The following is a 27,479-nucleotide window of genomic DNA, read 5'->3' on the forward strand; positions in this document are numbered from 1 at the left end:
ATGCTCCAGGCATACTTACTAGTTGAAATCTGGCATTTTATTTCTATTCACCCTTATTCACCTTAAGTTTTATAGCTAAACCTTTCAGGTTTTTTGAACCTGTATATAATAACTCCACCTTGTCTTGATTTAGAAAACACACTGTTACCTATAAACTACTGTCAGTTCACCATTACATAAATGGATATGCCTTTTAGTAAACGTATAGAAGCCATAAGGGTACTCCAGAAAGTTCATGGAAAAATAGAACTGATTCATAAGCTTGTGATTTGGTGAAAAAAAAAAATTTAAACTGACTTCCCGTGACTGTATTGAAGACCCCTGGTATATGTATTTAACAAATATTACATAAATATGGGAGACATTGTTAGCTTACAGTGCTCCACACTGGAATTCATGGACCCAGTTAACTACTTCTGTATTTCAACCATGTCTGGAATCACTAGCCTGGACTAGAAGTCAGTAAGCTTTCTTTAAAGAGCCAGATGGTAAATATTTTCAGCCACGTGGGACATACTGTCTGTTGTAGCTACACAACTCTCATTGTACAAGGAAAGCAGCTAAGTATGATACATAAACAAATAATTGGGGCTGGTTCTGAAATACTACTCTTTTTAATTTTTTTCCAACCATTTAAAAGTGTAAAAACTGTTGTTGGCTCATGAGCCATACAGAAATGAAATGGTTGGATTTGGCCTGCAGATCATAGTTTGCCAAAGCCTGATCTCATAGACTGTGTCTCAGTTCCAAAGATCCAGATTAATTGCTTTCCTCACTTGTGACTTTGTGCAACACAGATGCTATTCTCTTCATGTAGTTAAAGAAAGCAACAGGGGCTACGAAAGAATAGTAAAAAGCAGCATTATATACTAGTGCTCCTCAGGAGCTAAAATGCTAATTATTATAAGTTTTATAGGGTTCTGTTTAAAATCTACATGAAAAATGTATAACTATTTTGGGTATATATAAGGCAGAGTTATAATAGTGGAATGCTAGTGTGATCATTAATAATAACCAAGTAGAAAAATATGAATTAATGAGGATTCTAATGAGAAGAAATGGTAGATGGAAGTCTTTTATACAAATCAGATATCATTTCCTTATAACCAATTCAGTGACTGTGAATTCAAAGTGATTATCAGAGTCACTTAAGGACTCTGATAGACACAGAGATTCTAATTTAGAATGCTTGGGCTATAAGTGGAATGGAGAACCAATGCTCTACATTTCCATTCTGAAATGAATGTACGGTGATAGAGTAAGGGTTTTAGAGGTGGTGCCCATGAATTTGTATGGCCCTGAAAGAATATTTGCAAATTTTTTGTTAATTTCTAGATAGTTGGCCATCACATCTTTATCAGATTCATAAAGGACTTGTGTAATCCCTAATCTTTCCCCAAATACTCCCCCTCCTCAAAAAATAAGTAAATAAACAAAACTTGAAAGGCAGCATTCTATTTTCTTTAAATGCACCTGCACTTAACTTGTCTCTAAACCTCCAGCAGCGCTTGTCTCTGGCTTCTCTCTGCCCACCTTTCTAGATAATCACCTAATTTATGTTGCTTTCCTTAGCCAGAAGGAAATATCTAGCTAACTCAGATATTTTCTAGTTATAGGCATACCCTGAAACATCCAGGACTAGAATGATGAGTGATAGAGATTTCTTTTGTGTTCTATAATTTTTCATTAAACAAAAAAAGAAAACTGACTTCTTAAAACTTATAGATAAGTAGTTTGAAGTGTATATTATAAAAGACAAAATCTAATGAACTGATACTAGGGAAAATATATTTCTGATTAATAAGATCAAATGATTATTATACTTAATCTAAAATTACCCTCAATTCTACTTTTTCTTTTAATTTAACTCTTTTTCTAATGTCTGAATTTTTTCTTTCAGGAGAAATTTAAAAAGTAAAGTCTCCATGTGGAAAGTATAAAAATTTGTTATAAACCATCATTAGGAAATTCCTTTTTTAATTTTATTGCATTCATTTTTCATTTAAGGGTCTACAGCTGAGCCAGTTTCTCAGTCTACCACTTCTGATTATCAGTGGGATGTTAGCCGTAATCAACCCTATATCGATGATGAATGGTCTGGGTTAAGTATGTCCTTTTAAAAATTATCAATTTTTTTTTTCTGAATTTTCTTTCTAGCACCTGAATTCATGCTTTGTTTTAATTTTACTCCTAACTTCTCACTTTTAAAGGTCATAGTGTAATATAATTTAATACTAAATGTACTAGAAACATAATTATCGAATAGCTACAGAACTCAAAATAAGCTTTCATGATGATTGAGGCAACATTTCAACATTTCTTCTAATTGCTCTGTAGTATTTTTAGTTAAAAAAGTTTTTGTTTTAAATGAATGTTCTGCTTCTCATGATTTAACAGACTGAATAGAACATATAGGAAAAACTGAATTTGTGGTATGTGCACATTTTTGTGCTGATAGAAAACCACTTTATTAACCCAGTTTCAAGTAAAAACATAGGAAAAGTAAAGGCAAGAGTCTTTTTTTTTAATGGAGGAAGGAAAAAGAATGTTTTTTATGTTCATAAAGGTCATACTATCTTTATTTAAATAGATATCTATGTGTCTATCTATGTGGATCTTTTCCCCAAATCTCAAAATTAACTCTTCTGAATTTTTATATATACTTTTCTACTATTTCTTTTATTACCCTGTGGGATTCTCCACCACTGTGGTCTTTTCACACACGAAAAAAAAATAATATATTTTATTTCTGTTTCTAAGAGCAGGGACTATCATTTGCTCTTTATGAATAGGTATTCAGTAGTGTTAATGATAATAAAAGAAAATAGTAGGCTGTGTGTGCCAGACACTGGTGTAAAGTCATTTGCAAATTATTAACTCATTTAATGCTTATAACAATTTGTGGTAGGTATTTCTTTGCATACTTTTCCCATAAAGAAACTGACGCAAAGAAAGGTTACCTAACATTCCCCAGGCCACACAGCTAGAAATGAAGAAGGTGGATTCAAACCTTGCTGTCTGGTTCAGGCTTCATGCTTTTAACCCTTACCTGGTACAGCTTTGGTGATGATAGCAATCATGAGGTAAGCATGTGACACTGTAGTTGAAGCACAGTTCTTGCAGAGTGAGGGAGAAAAGTCTGGAAAGGTCGATTGGGACAGGGGTGGGTGGGGGAGAGGAGGGCATATTATGAAATGCCTTCCATTGCTGGCCAAAGACTAGGGAAGTTTGAAACATAGATCTGTTTCTGTCCTGTCTCTAAAGGGTAGCACTGCATGTGTCTTGGACTTTGTCACTGATCTTGGAATCTGCATTGATGGAGGTGTAAAATGGAGTGGATAATCTGTCACATGTAATGCCGTAGGTGTTTGTGAGGTTTTAATGTGGTGGTGTATGAACAGGAAATTCTTTGTAAATGACAACATAGCTTAAAATCTAAGGTATTACAAAGATATGAAAGCAACATTTTTCTAAGAACATAGCCTATGCTGTGAAAGAATAATCAACTCTGTGAAAAAATAGAATTGAGGAGTCATTTAGGAATAAGAGGAGTGATTATAGGAGAATAGCTAACAATAAGGTATCCTGGGCTGCCATGAGTTGAAGCTGAGAGAAACAGCAAACAAGGTTGCAGCTTTCCCTTCTTGGACCGATAGCTGTACTTTTATCTTACACATATTGGAATTCTTTGAATATGAAAAACCTGATAAAAGATTTTTAAAAATAAAAGATTTTCCACAGTATTCTGGCCCTAAAGCATTATGGATAGGAACACTATCTTTCTCAACTTTGTTTTGCTGTATTAGCATTCCTTTAAGACTAAAGTTTCTCTTTAACCTCATTTTCTCTGCATATTTTATGTTTTATATTACTATTTTTAATGGGTACTTTTTGGTGGTCAGTGAATTTAATTATTATTTTGAATTTGTAGAATACATGATTTAGTGTTTGGGATTAAGCCACAAAGTTTAGCTTTACATTTACATTGAGATGAGTAACATATTAATGTACCTGTGGCTTGAAGTGATGGCCGTAAAGGAGCAACTTCATTATAACCTCTATGAAGAATCAAATTTTTCTTGGCATGCAGGAGTGAGTTAATTGGCTATTTCCTAGTGAAATGGTTAAGAGAGGGTGGGCTACATGGATTTCAATCTTAGCATCCTGGCCTTTGCCATTATGCAAGTTACATGACTATTCTATGCCTCTGTTTTTTTGTCCATAAAAATAATAATTCCTTTCCATAGAGTTTTTGAGAGGATTGAATGAGTTAATATTTACAAAGCACGTAGAACACTACTTTATACATAGTAAATATTTACTCAGTGTTGCTGTTGCTGTTGTTGACAGTGTTCTTTGAGTAGCAAAATTAATAATCTTCTCAGTAGGGTTAATTAATGTTGTCTGTTTAAACACTGGAGAATGTTTTTCTAACATTATTTTGTTTTATTAAAACTAATGTTGCTTTAAGTTTTAACAGAAGTAGATGAACACCAAATATAGACTAGCGATGATATGCTTAAACCTCAAACATTATTCTACTTACCTTTTTGAAAAAAAAAAATGGCTTTTTGAGAAGGCATTTGATATACTCATAGAAGAATTTTTTTTTTTTCAAAGATTGATCTATTTATTTCAGAGGCAGAGTTACATAGAGAGGGAGAGACAGAGAGAAAGATCTTCCATCTGCTGGTTGACTCCCCACATGTCCACAATGGCCAGAGCCAGGACCATCCAAAGCCAGGAGCCAGAAGCTTCTGTGTCTCCCACGTGGCTGCAGGGCCCCAGGCACTTGGGCCATTTCCACTGTTTTCCCAGGCCATTAGCAGGGAGCTGGATCAGAAGTGGAGCAGCTGGGACTCGAACCGGTGCCCAAGGTGGAGGCTTAACCTACTACACCATATCACCAGCTCCCATAGAAGAATTTTGATATGAGAAATAACTATTTAAATATGGAAAAGACTAGGTACTGTGTATCATTTTCAAGGAAACTGTGGTTAAGAATGTTTATTAGCACAATAGACCCATGAATCTTAAGAGTTATTCATTGAACAATCTCCTGGTGAAGATTTGCAAGTTTAGGTTGATTGATCTGTTTTAAAGTTGTTTTATTTGTTCCAGTTAATTAAAAGAAAAAACAATCTAAATCAATAAACATAGAAAAATCACCATGAGACTTCTATAAAGTCACTAGAGATTTATGCTTCTGTTAGTGTTCTAACAGGTACTAAGCCATAGGTCATATTTGTTCCCCAAACTTTAAGGCCACTTAAGCCCTTTAAAAAAAAAAAAAAAAAAAAAACTTTCATTTATTTGAGAGACAGAGCCCCCATTCACTAGTTTGCTCCACGAATATCCACAGTGACTGAGGTAGACCAATCTGAAGCTGCAAGTCAAGAACCCAACCCAGGTCTGCCACTTGAGCTATCACTGCTGCCTCCCTTTACTAGACTGTAGATTCTTGGCTTAATCTTCATCCTCCTATCATCTATTGATTGAGCTTTTCTGTTTCCACAGCCCCTTCTGTCTTTCGTCTTTAGCCACGCCCTACAGGGATATAAAACCTTATTTCTGCCAAGGGCCTTTTGGATATTTATAGCATCATTCACAGGCCATACAAAATTATCAACTTAAAAATTGCTGAAGATTTATTGAATTTCGAGTCCCACCTACAAGTATCTTGGCAGGGCCAGAATAGATGATTTCATGGGCTTTGTACAGCCCAATGGGGACCAACATTGTGGTGCAGCCAAGTAAGCTGGTATCCCATTTAAGTGCCAGGTCAAGCCCAGGCTGTTCCAGTTCTGATCCAGCTCCCTGCTAATGTGTCTGAGAAAGTAGATGTTTCAGGCTTCTCTCTAGACCCAGTTCTAGCCATTGTATCATCTGGGGAGTGAATCAGTGCAGGGAAGATTCTCTGTGTCTCTCTCTGTAACTCTGCCTTTCAGATAAATAAATACTTTTATCTGTGTGTATGTGTGTTCTAGTACATAGTGTTTAATAACAAACAAAATTCCTGTAATTCCACTATTAAAAATATATTGATTATTTTCTTCATGATACAGGATTATATCATGCAATTTTGTGTATTTTCCCACGTCATTATATATTATTCCAAAACATGAATGTTGAAGTCTTTATGAGGCTATATCATAATACTGCCCCTTTTAACAAAAATAATAGAGTTCACATGGAAAATGAATAACTAAAAAAAAAAGTAATGCAAACAGATTTACCAGGCATGGGGAACCTTTTTTCTACCAAGGGCCATTTGGATATTTATAACATTATTTGCAGGCCATACAAAATGATCAGCTGAAAAATTAGCCTGTTTTTAGGGTTATTGAATTTCAAATCCCTTTGTCTTGACAGAGCAGACGAAATGATTTCACAGCCCTTACATGGCCTGGGGCTAGACGTTCCCCACCCCTGTTCTAGATACCAACATGTATTACAGAGTTAAATTATGTGTAGCACTATCCCAGGAATTGATCAGTGGAATAGAAATTTCAGAAACAGACTGAAGCGCCTATGAAATAATTTTAATATTAGACAATAGTAGCATTAGGTATTAATGGGAAATGGTTGGAATTTTCAGCCAAGCAATGTTAGAACAGCATGTTTACCATTTGAAAATAAAGCCCAGGCTCTGTCATCTTTTATAAAAAACAAAAGTACCTCCTAGAGGAAATCTAGAATAAAATGTATTTTAAAGATTAGTATGACTGATGCTCTGAAAGTGATTCAAATACTTTGGGATGTTCAGATAAAAAGAGCCTGAAATAATCTGTACAGGTTACATATTAAAAGAAAAGAAGAAGTTGTTTTTCTGTCACGACCTGGTGAATTTGAAGAACCTAATCTTGAAAAGCTTATAGATGGGAGGAGATGTGAAATGACAGGGGAGTATAATATTGGTGATTATGTTCCATAACCTATAAAATAAATCAGTTACAACAATGTGATGATCAGGGCAAAGTAGCAGATGGACAGGGAAAGGAATGCAAATTCAGGAAACTGATAAAGAACAGGGAGAGTGAAATTAAATGGTTCATTAATAAATTTACTGGAGTATATTAATTCCATACAACCAAACATATAGCCCAGGAGAATTTGGAGAAAGGTTGTTACCATCATATTTTTGGCTCTTTTTTTTTTTTAGCGCTATAATGTTTGGGAGAAAGAACAAAAGTTTAAAATCACAGCTTAGTTTAATATAAGGAATTTTTAGTTTTTACATTTTAGATTATGGCAGAAATGATAGATACCTAATCAGCACTGTTAAATTTTAGATGGTCTGTCTTCTGCTGATCCCAGCTCTGATTGGAATGCACCAGCAGAAGAATGGGGGAACTGGGTAGATGAAGAAAGAGCTTCACTTCTGAAGTCTCAAGAATCAATTCCTGATGATCAAAAGGTGAGTGAGTGGAAGGGCTTGGTAGTTGTTTATTTGTTAATGAAAGAGACTAAGGGAGGAGAGTTCTGGATCACAGAAGCTGAGGCCGATGAGCTTGTCAAGAAGGAGACAGTGATCAACAGCATCAGGACCTGCAGAGCAAAACTAGTAACATTAGGCTTGAAAAATAGCACTGGATTTGCTTTCTGGTATGTTAGAACAGTTAGAAGCCGTATTGCAGTGAGCTGAGTGAATAAGGAATAAAAAATAACCATAGGGGCCAGTGCTATGCCTGCATCCCCTGTGGGCACCAGTTCCAGTTCCAGCTACTCCACTTCCAATCCAGCCCCCTGCCAGTGTGCTTGGGAAGCAGGGAAAGATGGCCCAAGTGCACCAGGAGGCTCCTGGTTCCTGGCTTCAGATTGGCCCAGCTCCAGCCATTGTGGCCATTTGGGGAGTGAACCAATGGATGGAAGATTTTCTCTCTACTTCCCTCTCCCTCTCTCTCTAACTGCCTTTTAAAAAAAAAAAAAAAAAAAAAAAAAAGTAGGGGCCGGCCCTGTGGCATAGCAGGTAAAGTCACTACCCGCAGTGCCAACATCCCATATGGGTGCCAGTTCAAGTCCCAGCTGCTCCACTTCAATCCAGTTCTCTGCTATGGCCTGGGAATGCAGTACAAGATGTCTCAAGTCCTTGTGCCCCAGCACCGATGTGGGAGACCCAGAAGAAACTCCTGGCTCCTGGCTTCTGATCAGCGCAGCTCTGGCCATTGTGGCCATCTGGGGGGTGAACCATCAGATGGAAGACCTCTCTCTCTCTCTGCCTTTCAAATAAATCTTTAAAAAAAAAAAAAAAAAACATAAAAAAAAGTAGTCATAGCAAGTAAGTCTAGATGGAATGGAGAAGTAGCAGATGACAGCATGTGCTATCAGGAAGGGTTTTGTTGAGGGGGGTTGTTTGTGATGTTATGATAAGAGAGATTTTAGTGCAGATACAGCAGACTTTGAAAAAGCCACACAGTCTGATGCAGCTGCTTAACTGTGCTACATGCAGCCATTGGTGATACAGAAATGAACTTTATTTCTAAAAATTGACATTAGCCAGAATTAGTAATTTGTCAGCATCTGCTTTAGTATATCTGTAGAGAAAGGAAAGAATCCAAAGGAAAATGTTGATTATAAATGAGAGAAGATTGACTAAGAGAGTGATGTTCTTGAAGAGACAGTCAGTATTGGGGGTAAGGAAGCCAAAGGCACAAGTAGAAGTTGAACCTTCAGTAGCATAGAATACCTCTCAGCTTTGGAGACCAGGGAAAGGGAGAGGTACAAGGAGAACAGATAAATAAATATAGAGAGAGACAGTTGACAGGGCATGTGAAAATTGAAAAGGGAAAAAGGTTTTAGATTGGGCCTATGCAAATTTCCTAGTACAGCCCCTTAGCACACAACTATCATTCAAATAGCTGTTGAACATTTAGTAAATATACAACCAAAAGTCTTTATTTCTCCACTGGAACTTCGCTTCTCCAATGGGCCGGATCACCAAAATCAAACTGAACCAGTGAATGTAGTAAAGATTTTATGAGGCCTATGTTGTGTTACAGTGGCTTAAGCCACTGGCTGTATCACAGTGCCAGTTCCAAACCCAACTTGTCTGCTGCCAGTCGAACTTTCTGCTAACACACCTGGGAAGGCAGCAGAGGATGGCCCAAATACTTGGGCTCTTGACACCCATATGGTAGATCTGGGTGAAGCTCCTGGCTTCAGCCTGGCCCACCCTTTGCCATTGTTGGGGAGTGAACCCGTGGTTGGAGAGCTCTTTAACTCTTTCAAATAAATAGATAAATCTTTTCAAAGAAGAAAAGTCTTTATCACACATCATAGCAATTATTTTTCTAAATATATTCAGAAATCAGGATGCCATCTAAATACCCATCAGTTGGGGAATGGAAAAATAAATTTTTTACAAAACCAAAAATAAAGTTGTCAAAGTATTAATTCTTATATGAGTTAAAAGGTTGATACAAGGTTGTTTTCCGCCTTCTTGCCATTAACAAAAATACTATTTTGCTGTGGAGAACTACATTTCTTGTTTGGTTGGATTCTAATAGACTCAGAAGAAAACCAAAGAAAGTCCTTGTGACCTGAGTATCCTTAATAGGATGCATATATTCATGTGGGGGTTTCATCTGTGAATACTTCTCTCCACCAATGCCAGCCAACTAAAATTGCTTAGCCAAGTTAGGGCCAGGTTTTGTTTTTTGTTTTTGTTTTCTTTTTTTAAGAGACAGAGACATAGCTCCTATCTGCTGGTTCATTCCATAAATGTCCATGATGATCCTCCAGACCAAAGCAGGAAGCTACGAATTCTTTTCAGGTCGGATGGCAGGAACTCAATCACATGGACCATCACCACTGCCAGGAGCCAGAGCCAAGAATCAAACCTGCATGCTCCAGTGTGGGACATGAGTATCTTAGAACTGTTAGGCCAAACCCCTGCCTGTTGTGCCCACTTTTGTTGGTTTTTTTTTTTTTTTCCCATCTGCTATCAACTTCTGTAAAGCTATTTGATTGTTCATGAGATCATCGAAATCTCAACATAATTGCTATTGATGCTAGCAGAGAAATAGCAATTAACCATGACATCTCTTCCAGTAAGGTAATCTAGGAATCTAAGTTGTCACCTCTGAGAGTAAAGAAATAGCACTTTTCCATAGAAAGTTAAACTATAGAGGCTGACACTGTGGCACAGCAGATTAAGCCACCATCTGCAGCGCTGACATCCCATATGGGCACCAGTTCGAGTCCTGGCTACTCCACTTCCAGTCCAGCTCCCTGCTAATGTGCCTGAGAAATCAATGGTGGATAGCTCGAGTGCTTGAATCTGCACCCATGTGGGAGACCTGGATGGGGCACCTGGCTTCTGATCAACCCACCTCTAGCTATTATAGCCATTTGGAAGGTGAACCAGCAGGTGGAAGTTCTCTCTGTCTCTCCTTCCCTCTCTTTCTCTGTCTGTCTGTCTCTCTCTCTCTCTCTCTCTCTCTCTCTAGCTCTGCCTTTCAAATAAATAAATCTTAAAATAGTTCAACTACCGGGCCGGCACTGTGGCTCACTTGGTTAATCCTCCACCTGCGGCGCCAGCATCCCATGTGGGCGCCGGGTTCTATTCCCGGTTGCTCCTCTTCCAGTCCAGCTCTCTGCTGTGGCCCGGGAGGGCAGTGGAGGATGGCTGCGCCCGCATGGGAGACCAGGAAGAAGCACCCGGCTCTTGGCTTTGGATCGGCGCAGCGCCGGCCATAGCGGCCATTTGGGGAGTAAACCAGTGGAAGGAAGACCTTTCTCTCTGTCTCTCTCTCTCTCACTGTCTATAACTCTACCTGTCAAATAAATTTAAAAAAAAAATAGTTCAACTACCTAGTATATGTGAAAAGGAATCATTGTGAGCACTTATTATATTAATAGTCCTAATTTGACATATTTTTGGCATGCAGGTTACTTTCAGTAACGTTCCTTCTCAAATTCTTTTTTTTTTTTTTTTTTTTTACTTGAAAGATTTACAGAGAGGCAGAGTCAGAGAGAGAGAGTTCTTCCATCCGCTGATTCATTCCTCAAATAGCTGCAACAGCCAGAGCTGGGCCAATCAGGAGCCAGGAGCTTCTTCCAGGTCTCCCATATGGGTGCAGGGACCCAGGGACTTGGGCCATCTTCCACTTCTTTCCCAGGCCATAGCAGAGAGCTGGATCAGAAGTGGAGTAGCTGGGACTTGAACCAGTGTCCACATGGAATACTGGCATCACAGATAGCAGCTTATCCCACTGTGCTACAATGCCAGCCCCCCACATTCAATTTTAACTAAGCCGTTTATTTTGAAATAATTATAGATTTATACGCAGTTGTAAGAAGTAATGCAGAGCAATCTCCTCTACTGTTTACCCAGTTCCAGCAATGGTAACATATTGAAAAACCATAGTACAAAATCACAATTCAGATGTTAGCACCAATGCAGTCGAGATGCAGGATGCAGGGGCCAGCATTGTGGCACAGTGGGTTAAGCTGCTGCCTGGGACACCAGCATCCTATATGAGTGGGGTTCGAGTCCCAGCTGCCCCAGTTCTGATTTACCTCCCTGCTAAAGTCTCGTGGAAGGTGGTCCTGGTCCAACTGCTTGGACCCCTCTGCAACCCACATGGGAGACCTTTATGGAGTTCCTTACTACTGGCTTCAGCCTTGTCCAGGCCCAGCTGTTAACAACCATTTGGGTAGTAAACTAATAGATAGATTCATTTTCTCTTTCTCTCTGTCCCTCTCCACTACCCCTCACTTCTGTATATAACTCTGCCTTTCAAATAAAAAAAGATACAGAATGTTTCCATCACAATAATGTCTCATAGTACCCCTTGTCTTAAAGTTTTTTTCTTAAAGATTTATTTTATTTATTTGACAGAATTACAGAGAGAAAGAATGAGAAAGAGGTCTTCCCTCTGCTGGTTCACTCCCCAAATGGCTGCAACAGCCAGAGCTGAGCCAAGCCAAAGCCAGGAGCTTCTTCCAGGTCTCCCACATGGGTACAGGGGCCCAGGGACCTGGGCCATCTTCTACTGCTTTTCCAGGCCATTGGCTCCTGGCTCCTGGCTTCAGATCAGCACAGTTCCAGCTGCTGCAGCCATCTGGGGAGTACACTAGTGGATAGAAGACCTCTCTCTCTGTAACTCTGCCTTTCAGAAAATAAATCTTTAAAAAAAAAAAAAAAAAAAGTTGAGCAACCAGTACTCAAACTAGCCTTCAGAGCCGGCGCCGTGGCTCAATAGGCTAATCCTCCACCTTGCGGCGCCGGCACACCGGGTTCTAGTCCCGGTTGGGGCGCCGGATTCTGTCCCGGTTGCCCCTCTTCCAGGCCAGCTCTCTGCTATGGCCAGGGAGTGCAGTGGAGGATGGCCCAGGTGCTTGGGCCCTGCACCCCATGGGAGACCAGGAAAAGCACCTGGCTCCTGGCTCCTGCCAGGATCAGCGCGGTGCGCCGGCTGCAGCGGCGGCCATTGGAGGGTGAACCAGCGGCAAAAGGAAGACCTTTCTCTCTCTGTCTCTCTCTCACTGTCCACTCTGCCTGTCAAAAAAAAAAAAAAAAAAAAAAAAAAAAAAAAAAAAAAAAAAACTAGCCTTCAGATAAAGGATACTGGCATCACAAACAGTGTCAGTCCAATACACCATAGCACCAGCCCCCCAGCCCCTCATGTTACCTTCCAGGGCTGCACGTTCTTCCCTCTGATCTTCATCCCTTCCAGAGTCCCAGCAGCCAGGATTCTATTCCCTACCTCTTAATTTTTCCATATCAGAACTGTTATATTAATAGAATTGTATGATATAACCTTTTGGTATCGTGGTTTTTTGTTGTTGCTTTTTGTTTGTTTGTTTTGATCACAGGAGAATTCTCTGGAGATCCAATCTGTTGTGTATATCCCTAATGTGAACCTTTTGAGTGATAGATAACTCCATTGCCTGGGTATACCTCAGTTTGCATGTTCTTAATTCTATTGAAAGACATTTAGGTTGTTTCCAGTTTTTTGCTATTATAAAATAAGGCTTCTAAACACATTGAAAACAAATACCCAGGAGTGAATCACTGAATAGTGTGGCAATTGTATATTTAAAATTTCAAGAAACATGCAAGCTGTTTCATAAAGTGACTGTATTGCTTGATATTTGTGTGATCTGGTTCTTCTGCATCCTAACCAGTATGTGCAGTTGTCATTGTTTTTTTGTTTAACCCATTCTATCAGGTGTATAAGGGTAACACATTGCAGTTTTAACTTTCATTTACCTCATGGCTAGTGGTCTTGCACGTCTTCCCATATGTTTCTTTGCTGTCTGTATATATTCTTGGTGAAATGTCTCTTCATGTCTTATGTGTGTTTTCTAATTGTATTCTTTTGTACTGCTGATTTTGAGTGTTGTTTATGTAGTCTAGATAGTAGTTCTTTGTGGGAACTGTTACGATTTGCAGATATTTTCTTCCACCCTATAACTTGTCATTTCATTCTCTTAACAGGATCAAATTATATTTTAATGGTAGTAGCTCTGCATTGGAACTCCAAAATAAAACAGAATTAGTTATCCAGTGAATTTTTAGAATTGAGATTTGCATAGCTGTCTAATTGTCTTTGTTTTTAAAGATTGTATTTATTTATTTGAGAGGTAGAGTTACAGAAAGAGGGAGATACAGAAAGATCTTCCATCCACTGGTTCACTTCCCAGATAGCCACAACAGCTGGAGCTGAGCCGATCTGAAGGCAGGAGCCAGGAGCTTCTTCTGGGTCTCCCATGTGGGTCCAGGGGCCCAAGCGCTTGAGCCATCTTCTACTGCTTTCCCTGGCCATAGCGGAGAGCTGGATCAGAAGAGGAGCAACTGAGACTAGAACCAGCACCTATATGGGATTCTGGCACTGCAAGTGGAGGCTTTGAGAGAGACAAAGAAAGATCTTCCATCACTGGTTCACTCCCCAAATGGCTTTGATTGCTGGGGCTGGGCCAGGCCAAAACCAGGAGCCTGGAATTCCATCCAGGTATCTCATGTGGGTGGCCTTGGCCCAAATACTTAGGCCATCTTTTGTTGTGATCCCAGGTGCGTTAGCAGGGTGCTAGATCAGAAGTAGAGCAGCCAGGACTAGAACCAGAACTCCCATGGGATGCTGGCATTGTATAAGATGGCTTAACCTGCTGTACCACAATGTTGGCTCCTTCATTGTTTTTTTTTAATATGTAAGTAAGTTTTGATCAGGTTTTATTACTTATTATTCTTATTTACATTTTAGGGGATAAAGACTGAATCTAATGTATAAAATTTTAATTCATAAATTCTGAATAATGGAAACAGCATGATTCACTTTAAATTTTTGCTTTACACAGATTTCAGATGATGATAAAGAAAAGGGAGAGGGAGCTCTTCCAAGCGGAAAATCTAAAAAGAAAAAAAAGAAAAAGAAGAAGCAAGGTGAAGATAACTCTCTTGCACAGGTAACATATAGAAACAGCAAACATTTGTTACTTACCTACTGCTGATATTGTGAAAAAATGATGTACTGTTGTTAGAGATGAGGGGCACAGATGAGAGAAATGAGAGAGATATAAGACATCAAAGTTGAAAACATTTGAAAAATTGCAATCTATTTTAAGCAGTATAGCATATTGTAATTAAAAGTTTATTGCTCTAAAACCTCATCAAAAGTATAGCTAAAATCCAAAAATAAATAAAATCCCAGATATTTCAAATGCATTCTTGATTATATAAATCGTACTTTGGAAATTTATATTCATTAAATAAAAGTTTAAAAAAAAATCTCAATTTCATAAGAAAAATTTTCTTTAATTTCATGTATGGATTTCTTTAGTTTGTGGATTCACTTCTGATTACGTCTAAGGAATCCTACGATCAATATTTGAATTCCATTTCTAGCATTCCTTCAGTCTCTTCATTTTCACATTCTAGTATTAAGTGTTGTATTCCTTTGGGGACGTCATGTTCCTTATTCTTGTTTCTTGAATTGCTGCATTTATTTTCAGGCATTTGTAGAGATACTTGTTGGTTTATTTTTTTTGCCTGTGATGGCCTAGTGGAGTGTCTGTTCATTCAGTGAATACCCTGAGATGTGTGCTGGGTGTGGCCAGGGAGCTCTGGTCAGTGCTCCAGGGTGAGGGGGAGTGTCCAAGGTGACTCTCAAATTGGGCATGATAAATCTTTTTTTTTTTTTTTTTTTTTTTTTTTTTTTTTTTTTTTAACAGAGGGGAGGTTTGTTCAGCTCTGTTGGCGTAGTCTCATGCTTACTGCCTCTCCTCCAAGGAGACCAATGCCTGAGTCCTAGCCCCAGTGGGTACAACATTCATCCACGCTACCACAAAAACCATGCAAAGGATCCGTGCAGTCCTCGGTGGCAGTGACCCTCCCCAGGGAATCAAGGAGCCCTGTGCCCTTACATGCAGCCACAGTGTTTTCACAGTCCTAGCACGCAAAGCTCCCACAGTCATGAGCACAGAGCTCCCTGTCAGTTCTCCCAGCCTGCCTCAGGCGTCTCCTCTCAGCTGGTTGCTGGGTACAGACACAAGCTGGCGCAGCTGTTATATATGTCCAAAATGGCGCCTGCCCACTCAGCTAGTTACAGGACACTGGTGCTGGGGGGTCAGGGGAAAGAGAAGCGTGCCTCCTTTATTTTTCCTTTATGTTGGCAAGTATACTAACCCCACAGGGCTCCAAGCCAGAGCTCATTCCAGGCTCTTCTGCAGCTTTGTTGCCAGTGGCTTGGGGTGCTGCAGTCTGGTCTCACCTCACTCCAAAGCTGGAGCTGAGGCTCTCGGCTGCTGGGGTCCTCAGTTGAGCGCGTCCACACCCTTCATGTAGATCCACAGTGTCCCTCTAATTTTCATGGAGTTTGCTCAGCCATTTTCTCCCAAACTCTTCCCTGACACTGCACTCTGTCCATGTTTTTTTTTTACTATCTTACCCTGGACTAGAACAGTAAGCTTCCTCCCTATTCTGCCATCTTGGTGCCTCTCGAAAAGAAACTTCTAAGATCATCTTAGCCGGTAGTTGAAAAGAAAAACGGGCCACCGCTCTGGCGTAGTGGATAAAGCTACCTCCTGTAGTGCCAGCATCCTATATGGCACCAGTTTGAGTCCCAGCTGCTCCACTTCTAATCTGGCTCTCTGCTGTATCCTGAGAAAGCAGTAGAAGATGGCCCAAGTCCTTGGGCACCTGCACCTGTGTGGGAGACCTGGAAAAAGCTCCTGGCTTCAGATCTGCGCAGCTCCAGCCATTGGGGCCATCTGGGGAATGAACCAGCAGGTGGAAGACTTTCTGTCTCTCTCTCTCTCTGCCTCTGCCTTTCAAAACTTTTATTTATATATTTATTTTATTTTTTTAAAGATTTATTTATTTATTTGAAAGTCAGAGTTACACAGAGAGAGGAGAGGCAGAGAGAGAGGTCTTCCATCTGACGGTTCACTCCCTAGATGGCCGCAACGGCCGGAGCTGCACTGATCCGAAGCCAGGATCCAGGAGCCTCCTCCCAGTCTCCCACGCGGGTACAGGTGCCCAAGGACTTGGACCATCTTCTACTGCTATCCCAGGCCATAGCAGAGAGCTAGACAGGAAGTGGAGCAGCCGGGTCTCGAACCGACGTCCATATGGGATGCCAGCGCTTCAGGCCAGGGCGTTAACCCACTGCACCACAGCCAGCGCCAGCCCCCAAATAAATCTTTAAAAAGAAGAAGAAAGAAAGAAAAGAACTACAGCCATTTAAATGTATGTGTTTGCTGAAGAATAGTTCATTTCACAGTGGTGTTTATTTTTCACATACATGCATATAATGTGCTTTAGAATTACTTTGTTGAAATTTTCTGGGGTCAGCTTTGTGGCACAGCAGGTTAAGCCACTGCCTGCAACACCAGCTTCCCATACAGGCACCAATTTGTGTCCTGGCTGTTCCACCTCTGATCCAGCTGCCTGCTAATGCTCCTAGGAAAGCAGCAAATGATGACTCAAGTGCTTAACACTACTTAAAATTCTATAAGACTAAGAATGGAAGTGTTGACGCTTTGATAGTACCTTAGAAATCATATAGACAAATTTTATTTTGTAGTTGAAGAAACTGAGGCTCAGAATAACTGATTTGTCCCTGAAAATAGCTAAACTGTGGCAGGGCTAAAATTGGAATTTCCTGTCTATATCCTTTCTACTGTGTAAACTCAGTCTATCTAGAAGTTTCACTTACATAGAAATATTTCATTCCTTGAAGAAGTCACTTAGTGAAATGCTTTTTTTTTAAAATCTCAGTTCAAACATGACTAGTTCATTATGTGCTTTTTAAAAGATTATTTATTTGAAAGACAGCACATGCAAGAGAGTTACAAAAAGAGAAACAGAGGCTTCCATCTTCTGATTCACTCTCCGAATGCCCGTAATAACCAGGTGTGGGCCAGGCTGAAACCAGGATCCTGGAACACAATCTGGGTCTCCCACATAGGTAGCAGGAGCCCAACTACTTGAATCATTGACCTGCTGCCTCCAGCCCAGGCACTGCAGTATGGGATGCAGGCCTCACAAGTGGTGCCTCAAGCACTGTACCAGATATCCACCCCTCATTGTATACTTTTGTTTTTAACAGAAAATATACCAGCTTAGTTTATTCTGTTTGAGTTGGTCTGTTTAAATTAAAACAGTTCCCATTTTGGTGTGTGTGTTTTTATTTTTAGAGTTACAAAGAAAGGGAGAGGTAGACTTTCCGACTTCTGGTTCACTCCCCAGATGGCTACTACAGCCAGCACTGGGCCAGGAGCTTCATCTGGGTCGCCCATGTGGGTGGTATGGCCCCAAGCACTTGGGCCATCTTCCACTGCTTTCCCAGGAGCATTAGCAGGGAGCAGGCTCAGAAGTGGAGCATCCAGGACCTGAACTGGTGCCCATATTGGATGCTGACGTCACAGGCAGTGGCTTTACCTGCCTCTCCACAATATGTGCCCCATATATTTTTTAATTGACATTTTAACTCTGGGGAAAGCATGGAATAATGAATGTGTATTCCAATGTACATATATATATTATAAATATTTTGAGTAATTATTTTGTTATTTTATATGCTTTTTAACTTGTTTGGACAGTTTGTAAAATGCAGTTATTTCCTTGGGGCAGTAATATGTGGGGAGCAACTCGGACTAGACTAAGTTACTGGAATTAAGCCTTATTCTATGCATCTGCTCTCCCACAATATGGCGCTGGGAGAGGAGTAAACAGCTTTTACACAGCTGCCTCCAGTTCGACCAATAACCTGCAGGAGCTGATCCTGCTCCTGATTGGAGGAGAGCAGCGTACTCGGCATCTGGGTAGCAGAGTTGGGATTGGTGGAAGAGGACTATAAAGGAGGAGAGAGACAACATGCACCAGGAACATCTAAGGGGGACATCCGGATAACATCTGAGCAACCCCCGAGAAAGCCGGCCGGCGGTGTGCCACTCCCCCGCGGAAGTGGGGAAAGTGGCAGGGGGCCCGCCCCTCCACGGAGGTGGAGGGACGGCAGCCAACCCGGGAAGAACCAGCAGCAAACCCGGGAAGGGCCGAGCAGACAAAAGAACAACGCAGGGTCCTGTGTCGTTCCTCCGCGAAGAGGGGGAGCGACAGTAATAGATTTTAGTTACTAAAGCAAATAATTCATATTATCTAATACTTTTGTGTGTAGGACACAGAAGAATTAGAAAAAGAAATTAGAGAAGAGCTTCCAGTGAATACCTCTAAATCCCGTCCAAAACAGGAAAAGGTTTTTTCCTCGAAGACCGTAAGCACTAGTGATCCACCTGAAGTACTCGTCAAAAATAGTCAGGTAATTCTTGGAAATAAAGTTTTGTTGACTTGAGAATTGTATCTTAACTAGTATTTTATCAAAGCACTGTGCTAAACATTTTAAATACGCTAATTTAGTCTATAAAACATCCCCAAGAGAAAGATAGGACCCATTATGTAAATAAAGCAAGAGAAGTGGAGTAACTTGCCCAAGGTCATGTTACCAGCAGTAAACTCAAAGCCACTATATGGGAGTGTCCTCCTTTACCCACCATTATGCTTTCTGCCATTTCAGTTACCTGTGATTGACTAAAGTTCAAAAATACTAGTTGGAGAATTTCAGAAATAAACACTTCATAAGTTTAAATTGGAGCATGATTCTGGGGTAGTCTGAGGAATACTCATCCCATCCATCCCATCCCATCCCTCCAGGGACAGTCACTCTCATCCCTTTGTCCAGCATATCCACATTGCAAGTACCAATGCCCTGTTAATCACTTAGCGCCTCCTGGTATCAGCTGAATGTCAGCATATCACAGTGCTTGTGTTCAGGTAGTCCTTAGCTAATGATGGCCCCATAGAACGAGAGTAGTGATGCTGGCAATTTAGACCTACCAAAGGGAAGCTATAAAGTGCTTACTTAAATGAAAAGGTGAAAGTTCTTGAGTTAAGGAAAGAAAACAATATGCTGAGATTGCTAAGATCTAGAGAATGAATAAATTGGAAAAAGCTTAGTGGTACCATCTACTGTTTCAGACATCCACTGGAGCCTATGGAATGTGTCCCCCACAAAGAATGGGGGACTACTGTACTGTATCATATACTATGTTGTATTTTCTTCTTCTAAATATCTGTACATGTAAAGGACAGATAGCTTAGAAAAAATGTAAATTGTTGTATTTTTCCCAAAGCCTGTTCATAATAGGACAGGTTCATCCTCCAGAAAGTAACATTTGTTTAAAATTTGGTAACCTTTTTTTTTTTTTTTTTTGAGAATTATTTATTATTTGAAGGAGTAACAAAGAAAGAGGGAAGGACAGAGATTTTCCATCCGCTGGTTCACTCCCCAGATGACCCCAACAGCCCTGGCTGGACCAGGGCAAAGATAGGAACCAGGAGCTTCTTCTGGGTCTTCCATGTGGGTGCAGGGGCCCAAACACTTGGGGCCATCTTCCCGTTTTTCTGAGCCCATTAGCAGTACACTGGATCAGAAGTGGAGCAGCTGGGAAACAAACCAGCACCTATATGGGATGCAGGCGTCGCAGGCAGTGGCTTTACCCACCACGACACAACACTAGTCCTGGTGACATGTTTTTGAATTATGTGCCTTCTGTGAAAAATAATGACGGTTACATGGACTATTTTATAAAAGGTCTAGGCCAATGCCCTGAAGAAATCAAAATCTTTTGAGTAAATATTGTATTAAAATATATTAAAATCTACAAGAGTTGCATAATTCATTTATTTTCTTATTCCAAAAATGCTGTGAACCATTTGTATGCCCCACACTGCTTGAGGTGCTGGGATCCAACAGATAACAAAACAGACAGAATGCTTGTGCCTTGCCTTTGTGAAGTTTACACATCTAGTGAAACAGCTTGTTAACAGTCTTGTATGAAAAACAGTGATTTAATCATGCTTATTTGGATTTTATCTAATTCCCTAAGGTAATTTTGAAATAAAAGGATACAGTTGTATCATAGGATTCATTGTAAGTAGAAGGGGGTTATTTGACATTTTGATATTTTGCTTAAATCATTTTCAGAAGTCATCTTGTAAAGAATGTTTGAGTCCCTCTCTGATTTATTGCAAATGAGTGATGGGGCTGGTACGGTGGTGTAGCAGGTTAAGCTGCCATCTGCAGCACCAGAATCCTGTATAGGCACTGGTTCAAGTCCTGGCTACTCTGCTTCCAATCCAGCTCCCTGCTGATGCACCTGGGAAAGCAATGGAGAATGGCCCAAGTACTTGATTTCCTGCACCCACTTGGAAGACCTGGAAGGAACTCTTGACTCCTGGCTTTGGCCTGGCCCTGCCCCCCAACCATTGCAGCCATTTGGGAAGTGAACCAGTGGATGCAAGACATATCTCTCTCTCTCTCCAACTCTTCCTTTCAAATCTATTTTAAGAATGAGTGAGAGGGGCCAGCGCCATGGCACACTAGGTTAATCCTCTGCCTGTGGCACCGGCATCCCGTATGGGCGCCGGTTCTAGTCCCGGCTACTCCTCTTCCAGTTCAGCTCTCTCCTGTGGCCCAGGATAACAGTGGAAGATGGCCCAAGTCCTTGGGCCCCTGCACCCACGTGGGAGACCTGGAAGAAGCTCCTGGCTCCTGGCTTCGGATCCCACGTGGGAGACCTGGAAGAAGCTCCTGGCTCCTGGCTTCGGATCGGCGCAGCTCCGGCCATTGTGGCCATTGGGAGAGTGAACCAACGGAAGGAAGACCTTTCTGTCTCTCTCTCTCTCTCTGTAGCTCTACCTGTCAAATAAATAAATAAAGTCTTAAAAAGAAAAAAAAGAGAATGAGAAAATAGAGGGGAAAGGAGATTAAAAAATAGGTAATAGGGGCCAGTGCTGTGGCAAAGTGGGTAAAGCCACCATCTGAGTGCCAGCATCCTATATGGGCATGCTCTGGTTCGAGTCCCAGCTGCTCCACTTCTGATCCAGCTCCCTGCTATGGCCTGGGAAAGCAGTAGAAGATGGCCCCAAGTCCTTGGGCCCCTGCACCCACAGCAGAAGCTCCTGTCTCCTGGCCTCTGATCAGCCCAGCTCCAGCTGTTGCCTCCATTTTGGGAATGAACCAGCATATGGAAGATCTCTCTCTCTCTGTCTGCCTGTGCCTCTCTATAACTCTGCCTTTCAAATAAATAAGTAAATTTAAAAAAAAATAGGTAATAAAGCTTTAGGATATGAAGTAAAATACAGGGAGCATAAAGATAAAGAAATTGAGCAACACAAATACAGCTTCAGATACCTGAAATAGCAAAAAGAAACACTAGCAATTCCCATGACTGACACTGTTTCCTCTTCTTATGCCCGCTTCCTGTTCTGGAACCCATAGAGTCTGAAAGAGGAGAAATGTGTCTCACCCTGGTTTCCGTGGGCAGAATCATGCTCACAAGCAGAGCTCTAGGGTGAAATGATCTACTCATCTCATACCCTCAAGGCACTCCAAGTATCGCTTCAGTGAAGCAAATTTAAAGTTGTTTTATCTCCTTTCTGCTCCCAGGCTAGGGAGAAGCAAGGCTCAAGAATCTAGGTCCTGCCCTGAGCATTCTAATTTCACTGCCAGCTTGGATAAAACTCTTTAACAGATAAGACACCCTTGTCCCACACCAAAGTGCCTGGGTTCAGTCCCAGCTCTGACTCCTGACTCCAGTTTGCTACTGAAGCAGACCGTGGGAGGCAGCAGTGATGGCCTAAGTACTTAGGCTCCTGCCATCTGCGTGAGAGACCTGGGTTGAAAGCTTCAACCCAGGCCGGCCGTGGCTGTTGCAGTCATTTGGGACATGATCCAGTGGGTGAAGCTCTCCCTATCCCCGTTCTTCCCTTCCTCTCAAATAAATAAAAAATAATGAAAATAAAAAATGGGTTTTTTAAAACAATTTATTTGAAAGGCAGAGTTACAGAGAGGCAGAGCAGAGTTGAGAGAGAGGTCTTCCATCTGCTGGTTTGCTCTCTAAATGGCTACAATGGCTGGAGCTGAGCCGATCCAAAGCCAGGAGCCTGGAGCTTCTTCTAGGTCCCCCACATAGGTGCAAGGGCCCAATTATTTGAGTCATAGTCCACTGCTTTCCCAGGAGCATTAGCAGGAAGCTGGATCGGAAGTGAAGCAGCCAGGACTCAAACCAGCGCCCATATGGGGTGCCAGCACCACAGGCAGTGGTTTTTATCCACTAAGCCACAGCACCAGCCCTAGAAAATAAAAAGGTTTGAGTTCAATGGGAAGTAGATGATACCATTGAATCTCTGACAAATATAAAATCATGCCATTTATAATGAAGCAAGCAAATGTAAAAGAACGTGAAAATGGCATTATTTTCACCTATTTAAGATTCAGTAGACTTTTTTTTTTTTTTTTTTTGACAGAGTTAGTGAGAGAGAGAGAGACAGAAAGATCTTCCTCCCATTGGTTCGCCCCCCCCAAATGGCCACTATGGCCGGAGCTGTGCCAATCCAAAGCCAGGAGCCAGGTGCTTCCTCCTGATCTCCCATGCTGGTGCAGGGCCCAAGCACTTGGGCCATCCTTCACTGCCTTCCCAGGCCACAACAGAGAGCTGGACTGGAAGAGGAGCAACCAGGACTAGAACCTGGCGCCCATATGGGATTAACCTAGCGAGCCACGGCGCCAACCCCTCGATAGACTTTTCTGATTTTATGCTTTCATTTTTATCTCAGCCTGCAGTCCCATTGTAGGTAATGTTTTATTTGGTTTTGTCACTAGAGGGCAGACGTGAGTTACAGTGTTACTGCTGATAAATCTTAGAAATCTTAGTATTTACTTGCTGTTAACAACTTCTTGATATCACTATATTTAGTTTTATTTGAAATTTTCACAAAAAAAATTGAGATAACTTTATTTCAACATAGCCCATCAAGACTCTTCCACCTGCTGTTTCTACCGAGCCATCTGTTAGCTTATCAAAGAATGATTCAGACAAGAGCTCTTCCCAAGTGCCACCGATGCTATCAGAGACAGATAAATCCAAGTCAAATATGAAGCAAAATAGTGTGCCTCCTTCCCAGCGTAAGTGATCCTCTTTTTGGTTCCTTTGTACCTTTTTCTTCTTGTATTGTACAGTTTACATGTTCCTTGTGTAAACGTTCAGTTTCTGATCTAGGAAGTTCATGGTTTCACAGTCCAGCCCTTCCTTCCTTTGCGAATGCCGGACTCCTTGAAATCACATGAACTGACTGACTAGTTGTGAGGGACAGAGCAGACTTGGCACCTGCCTGCCTGTCAGTCTGGATGCAAATTGTTTTCTACTCCGTTTTATCTCAGTAGTTAGAATGAGCAGTATTAAAGGGCGGCTTTTCTTGGTGGCAGCTGGTTGAATATCAGTAGCTCTATGTGGTTAAACCTAATAATACATCAGGCTTGAAAAGAGTGGCAAACAGAGTAACTTAAAAATATGTAACTAGGACTTGAAAACTTAAACATGAAGTCTGAGAATTTTGTAGCATTTTTTTCAGCATTCGTACTTCTATGTTATTGAAACACAAGAATATTTACCATCCTCCTAACTGTTCTTTCTTTCCTTATTCCTCTCCCCCCTTTTTTCCTTTAGCCAAGTCTGAAACTAACTGGGAATCTCCCAAACAAATAAAAAAGAAGAAAAAAGCCAGACGGGAAACGTGAATGTTTTTTCTCTCCCTGTATTGGACATGTGTTTGCAAACACTGTCTTGAAGATTATGCTGTTTATGCAATAATTTGTGGACATGTACAGAGTTTTATATAAATTTAAACCAATTTTTAAAACAAAACTGTGAACACAACCACCGTAAAAATGGAATCAAAGAAAAGTTAATTTATGAAATTAAGAGGTCAGCAGAATATTCTACATACAGTGCTGGAAGACACTTGGGAAAGTCTTTTCATTGAACGAGAATGATCTTAATTTAAGAATATTATCCTGGTTTTACAACAGTGCCCTGTTTACAACAGATTGTGCCCTATCTCATCTGCAGCTGAGGAATAACGGATTCTGATTAGAGAAGGATTGCCTTCAAATTAGCAGGCAACTCTTTGGATCTTATGCACGAACTTGCACCATTTGAATCTATTTTATGCTTAAATCAAAGTGCTTTGATCAAATGCATAATCTGCCATATCTTTACATATTTGTTGGTAGCAATTTGTATTAAAAGAATCACAAGTGCAAATAAAAAGTCATTTATCATTTATTTAACTAAACTGTCATGGTTTAGTTTACAATTTTTAAAATATTCTTAATTCAGACATTGAAAATGCAATTGACACTTGTATGGCTTATGAAGTTATTTTTGATAGTCTTGCATTACTTGAATTGTTCAAAGTACAGTATATTTTAAATTAAAGGTAAACTATGTATTTCTTTTATATACATTTAAGGTTCAGACTCACAAATAATGCTCTTGTTTATGATTTGAAAACTTTCAGGCAAAATCCAGCTCACATTTTTCCTTTCCCTAGCAGTTACTTTCTTTCCAGCATCAACTCTTAGTTGCTAGTAATTTTTTGACTTTAAAATTGAAATCATTCACACACTTTGAGTATATGATGGAGAATGAAAACTAGAGTCAGACAGCTTTAATTGACATTGTCAAGACCTCCAGTTATCAGGAATACATTTTTTTACTGCCTTAACCTGTAGTACGTAGAATATGCATCAATTTCTTGAAGAGGATTCGTGTTTTTATAAGAATTTTCATGTAATTATTGCAATTGTGGTCAAATAAGGAACGTTTCCTGCTTGAAATTGTATTGATTTAAATGATGTGTGAGATGTTTCACCATTTTCAGGCACTGTGTAATTCTATTGTAATAAACTGGCAGGTATCTTTGTAACTATAAATAGTGCATGCTCAGCCATGTACACTGTAAATAGCCTTTACCAAACGTGTTTGACAAGGACCATAATTAACATCACTTAGTGACTTGTGATAAAGAAAAAAAGCCATGATTTATTTGATGTGATTGGCTTACTTGTTTTTATGTGGCGCCAAGAATGAACCTGTTTAACAGCTGTAACCAATGGTACTGATCTGTCCATCCAGCGTTGTCTTTGATTGTGGTTTTATGATATTGCATTGTCAGACCAGGAAAGCTAAAGAAACAGAATGGTTTTAGTTTTGCTGAAGACTGGCCTTATTAATAGAGGCTTTCCTCACAAGGGTTAACTTTTATCAGGTGTTAACATCTGTTTCAGGAACATGGCGGTATGTTTACATGTCGGAGGTTTTGTTTAATTTTATGGTATTTCTAAATCGATTTGTTTAAATAAATTCAGCAAATGGATAGTATTGTTTTTATTTGCTTCAATACGGGGGAAAACAATAGCTAAAGTGCCAGGAAAGGATTTTTTCAAAGGACTTTATTCCAGTAGCTTTACACAGACGTTTCTTAAATAGATGTGAGGATTCCTAAGTTGTCAGTACTTTGGAATGGTATCACAAAAGAGAATTTAATAAGGAGTCTATAATTTTAGAATGTGCCAAAAGATCGATGATCAGAAGTTTAATTGAACTCTCTCAACTCTACCTCACCATTCCTTTTATCCGGTGGCTGTGTCAAACATTGGGCTTTATTTCTGCAGCTTAGGATCTCCCCATTCAGCCACCTGTGCCAGGTGTTAAAAACACCATCTTTGAAGGAAAGCTGTATGTTTGTGGAGATGAAGCACATATGAACTTGGGGTGGATCCAGCACAGAGGTAGCTCTGTCCCTTCTCTGCTCAGAACTAAGCAGGGCATGGATTTTATATTTTAAGAGATGGCAGCTGTATGAGTGATAAAATTAGTCCCATTCTCTTTCCCAATGTGTGAGATACAAACTCTTAGACAATTAGAAAGTGTTGGTCCTTATTCTTTAGGTGTTCGTGTGACCCTTCCCTAACACCGAAGCAGTTTCTGACATCTAACAGGGCACCTGTTTTCCGTCAGCTCGGAAGGCAGTGAGATCTAGGTGGAGATCCCAGGAGGAGGGGAGAAAGGAGAGTGTTGTCTTGTGTTGGCACAGGTTTGATGCTCTCAGAAGCGCCAGTGGGGGACTCCCTGGCCCCTCCAGGCTCTGTGAGGCCTGGGGGAGGGACCTGGTTCCTATTAGTAAGCAAGGCCTGCCAGGAAGCCACTGAAGTCCCCTGAATCCTGGCCTTCTTCCACATACTTGGGGAATGCCCGCCCTGTTCTGGAGCAGTAGTGCTTTAGGGTTTCTCCACACTGGAATCCTACCTTTTTATGCCCTGTATTGAATAAAACAAAACAACAGTTGAGAGAGTCCAAAAAAAAGGGATTGAAGTAAAATGTGATTCATGTAATTTACCATGTTTACTTTGTGCATGCATTTTATTGGGGAAGGGAGGTCAAAGTAATTCACCCAGATCTAAAGATAACTTCATAGGGGAATCCGGTTTGTATTTGGGTTAAAGATACTGGAGGGCAATATATAACAACAGAGTTTAGTTTTTCTTAAATAAATAAAAGCAGTCCTCTATTAACACAGTGTGAACTATCTTTCAAAATTTAGAATTTAGTTTTAAGATATCTAATAGATGTCTTAAGATTTTCCTGTAAACTGATTGCACAAACTGGAATTACTTTCCAAAAGACTTAGGGAATGCAAATATGTTATTTGTAAGATGCTTTGAGTATTGTAAATAAAACAAGCCATTTTTGTTTTGTGTAAATTGCTTGCTATAGTTCTCTTGTGGGAAGGGACTTTGTCAGTCATTTTGCATCCTACGCTAGTCAAAAGGCAGCTTTACTTTTTTGTTGTTTTTAATTTTTTTTCTCTTCCCTGAAATGCAAGGTATAGGCCTTACCACCGGGAATTCAAATCTGTGGAGTCAGACACCTCTGAAAATACTCGTGTTTGTGACACACGGTGTTCACTGTGGGAAACCTCTTGTGTTTATATCGTCTTAGCAGAACATGACTCTGCCAGCAGGAGCCATGTGTCACTTGCCATGTGTCACCTTTTAGGTTAAAGAAATGAGACTAACGCCTGGCATATGCTTTAGTTTACGTGTCCCCCAACAGTAGTGACCTAGGCAGAGTAG

General features: G+C 40.5%; 1 protein-coding gene across 12 annotated transcripts in view; it reads left to right on the forward strand.

Moving 5' to 3' along the window:
* Positions 1–27,107, forward strand: part of MTDH (metadherin) — a 71,458-nt gene extending 44,351 nt beyond the window's left edge. For 4 of the 12 annotated variants that reach the window (XM_051843933.3, XM_017341596.4, XM_051843934.3 and 1 more), the window contains 6 exons: positions 2,008–2,106; positions 7,293–7,417; positions 14,302–14,409; positions 18,621–18,761; positions 23,312–23,468; positions 24,010–27,107. In XM_051843933.3, coding sequence (XP_051699893.1) covers positions 2,008–2,106; positions 7,293–7,417; positions 14,302–14,409; positions 18,621–18,761; positions 23,312–23,468; positions 24,010–24,080 — 701 coding nt within the window. In that variant the 3' untranslated portion in view covers positions 24,081–27,107. The remainder of the gene's footprint in view (positions 1–2,007; positions 2,107–7,292; positions 7,418–14,301; positions 14,410–18,620; positions 18,762–23,311; positions 23,469–24,009) is intronic. The other 8 variants (XM_051843935.3, XM_070075341.2, XM_070075340.2 and 5 more) reach the window with 3 other exon arrangements.
* The last annotated feature ends 372 nt before the right edge of the window (positions 27,108–27,479 follow it).

The sequence above is a fragment of the Oryctolagus cuniculus genome, chromosome 6, assembly GCF_051225735.1.
Source record: "Oryctolagus cuniculus isolate XC-2025 breed Fujian yellow rabbit chromosome 6, ASM5122573v1, whole genome shotgun sequence".
In the NCBI taxonomy this organism is placed as follows: domain Eukaryota; kingdom Metazoa; phylum Chordata; class Mammalia; order Lagomorpha; family Leporidae; genus Oryctolagus; species Oryctolagus cuniculus.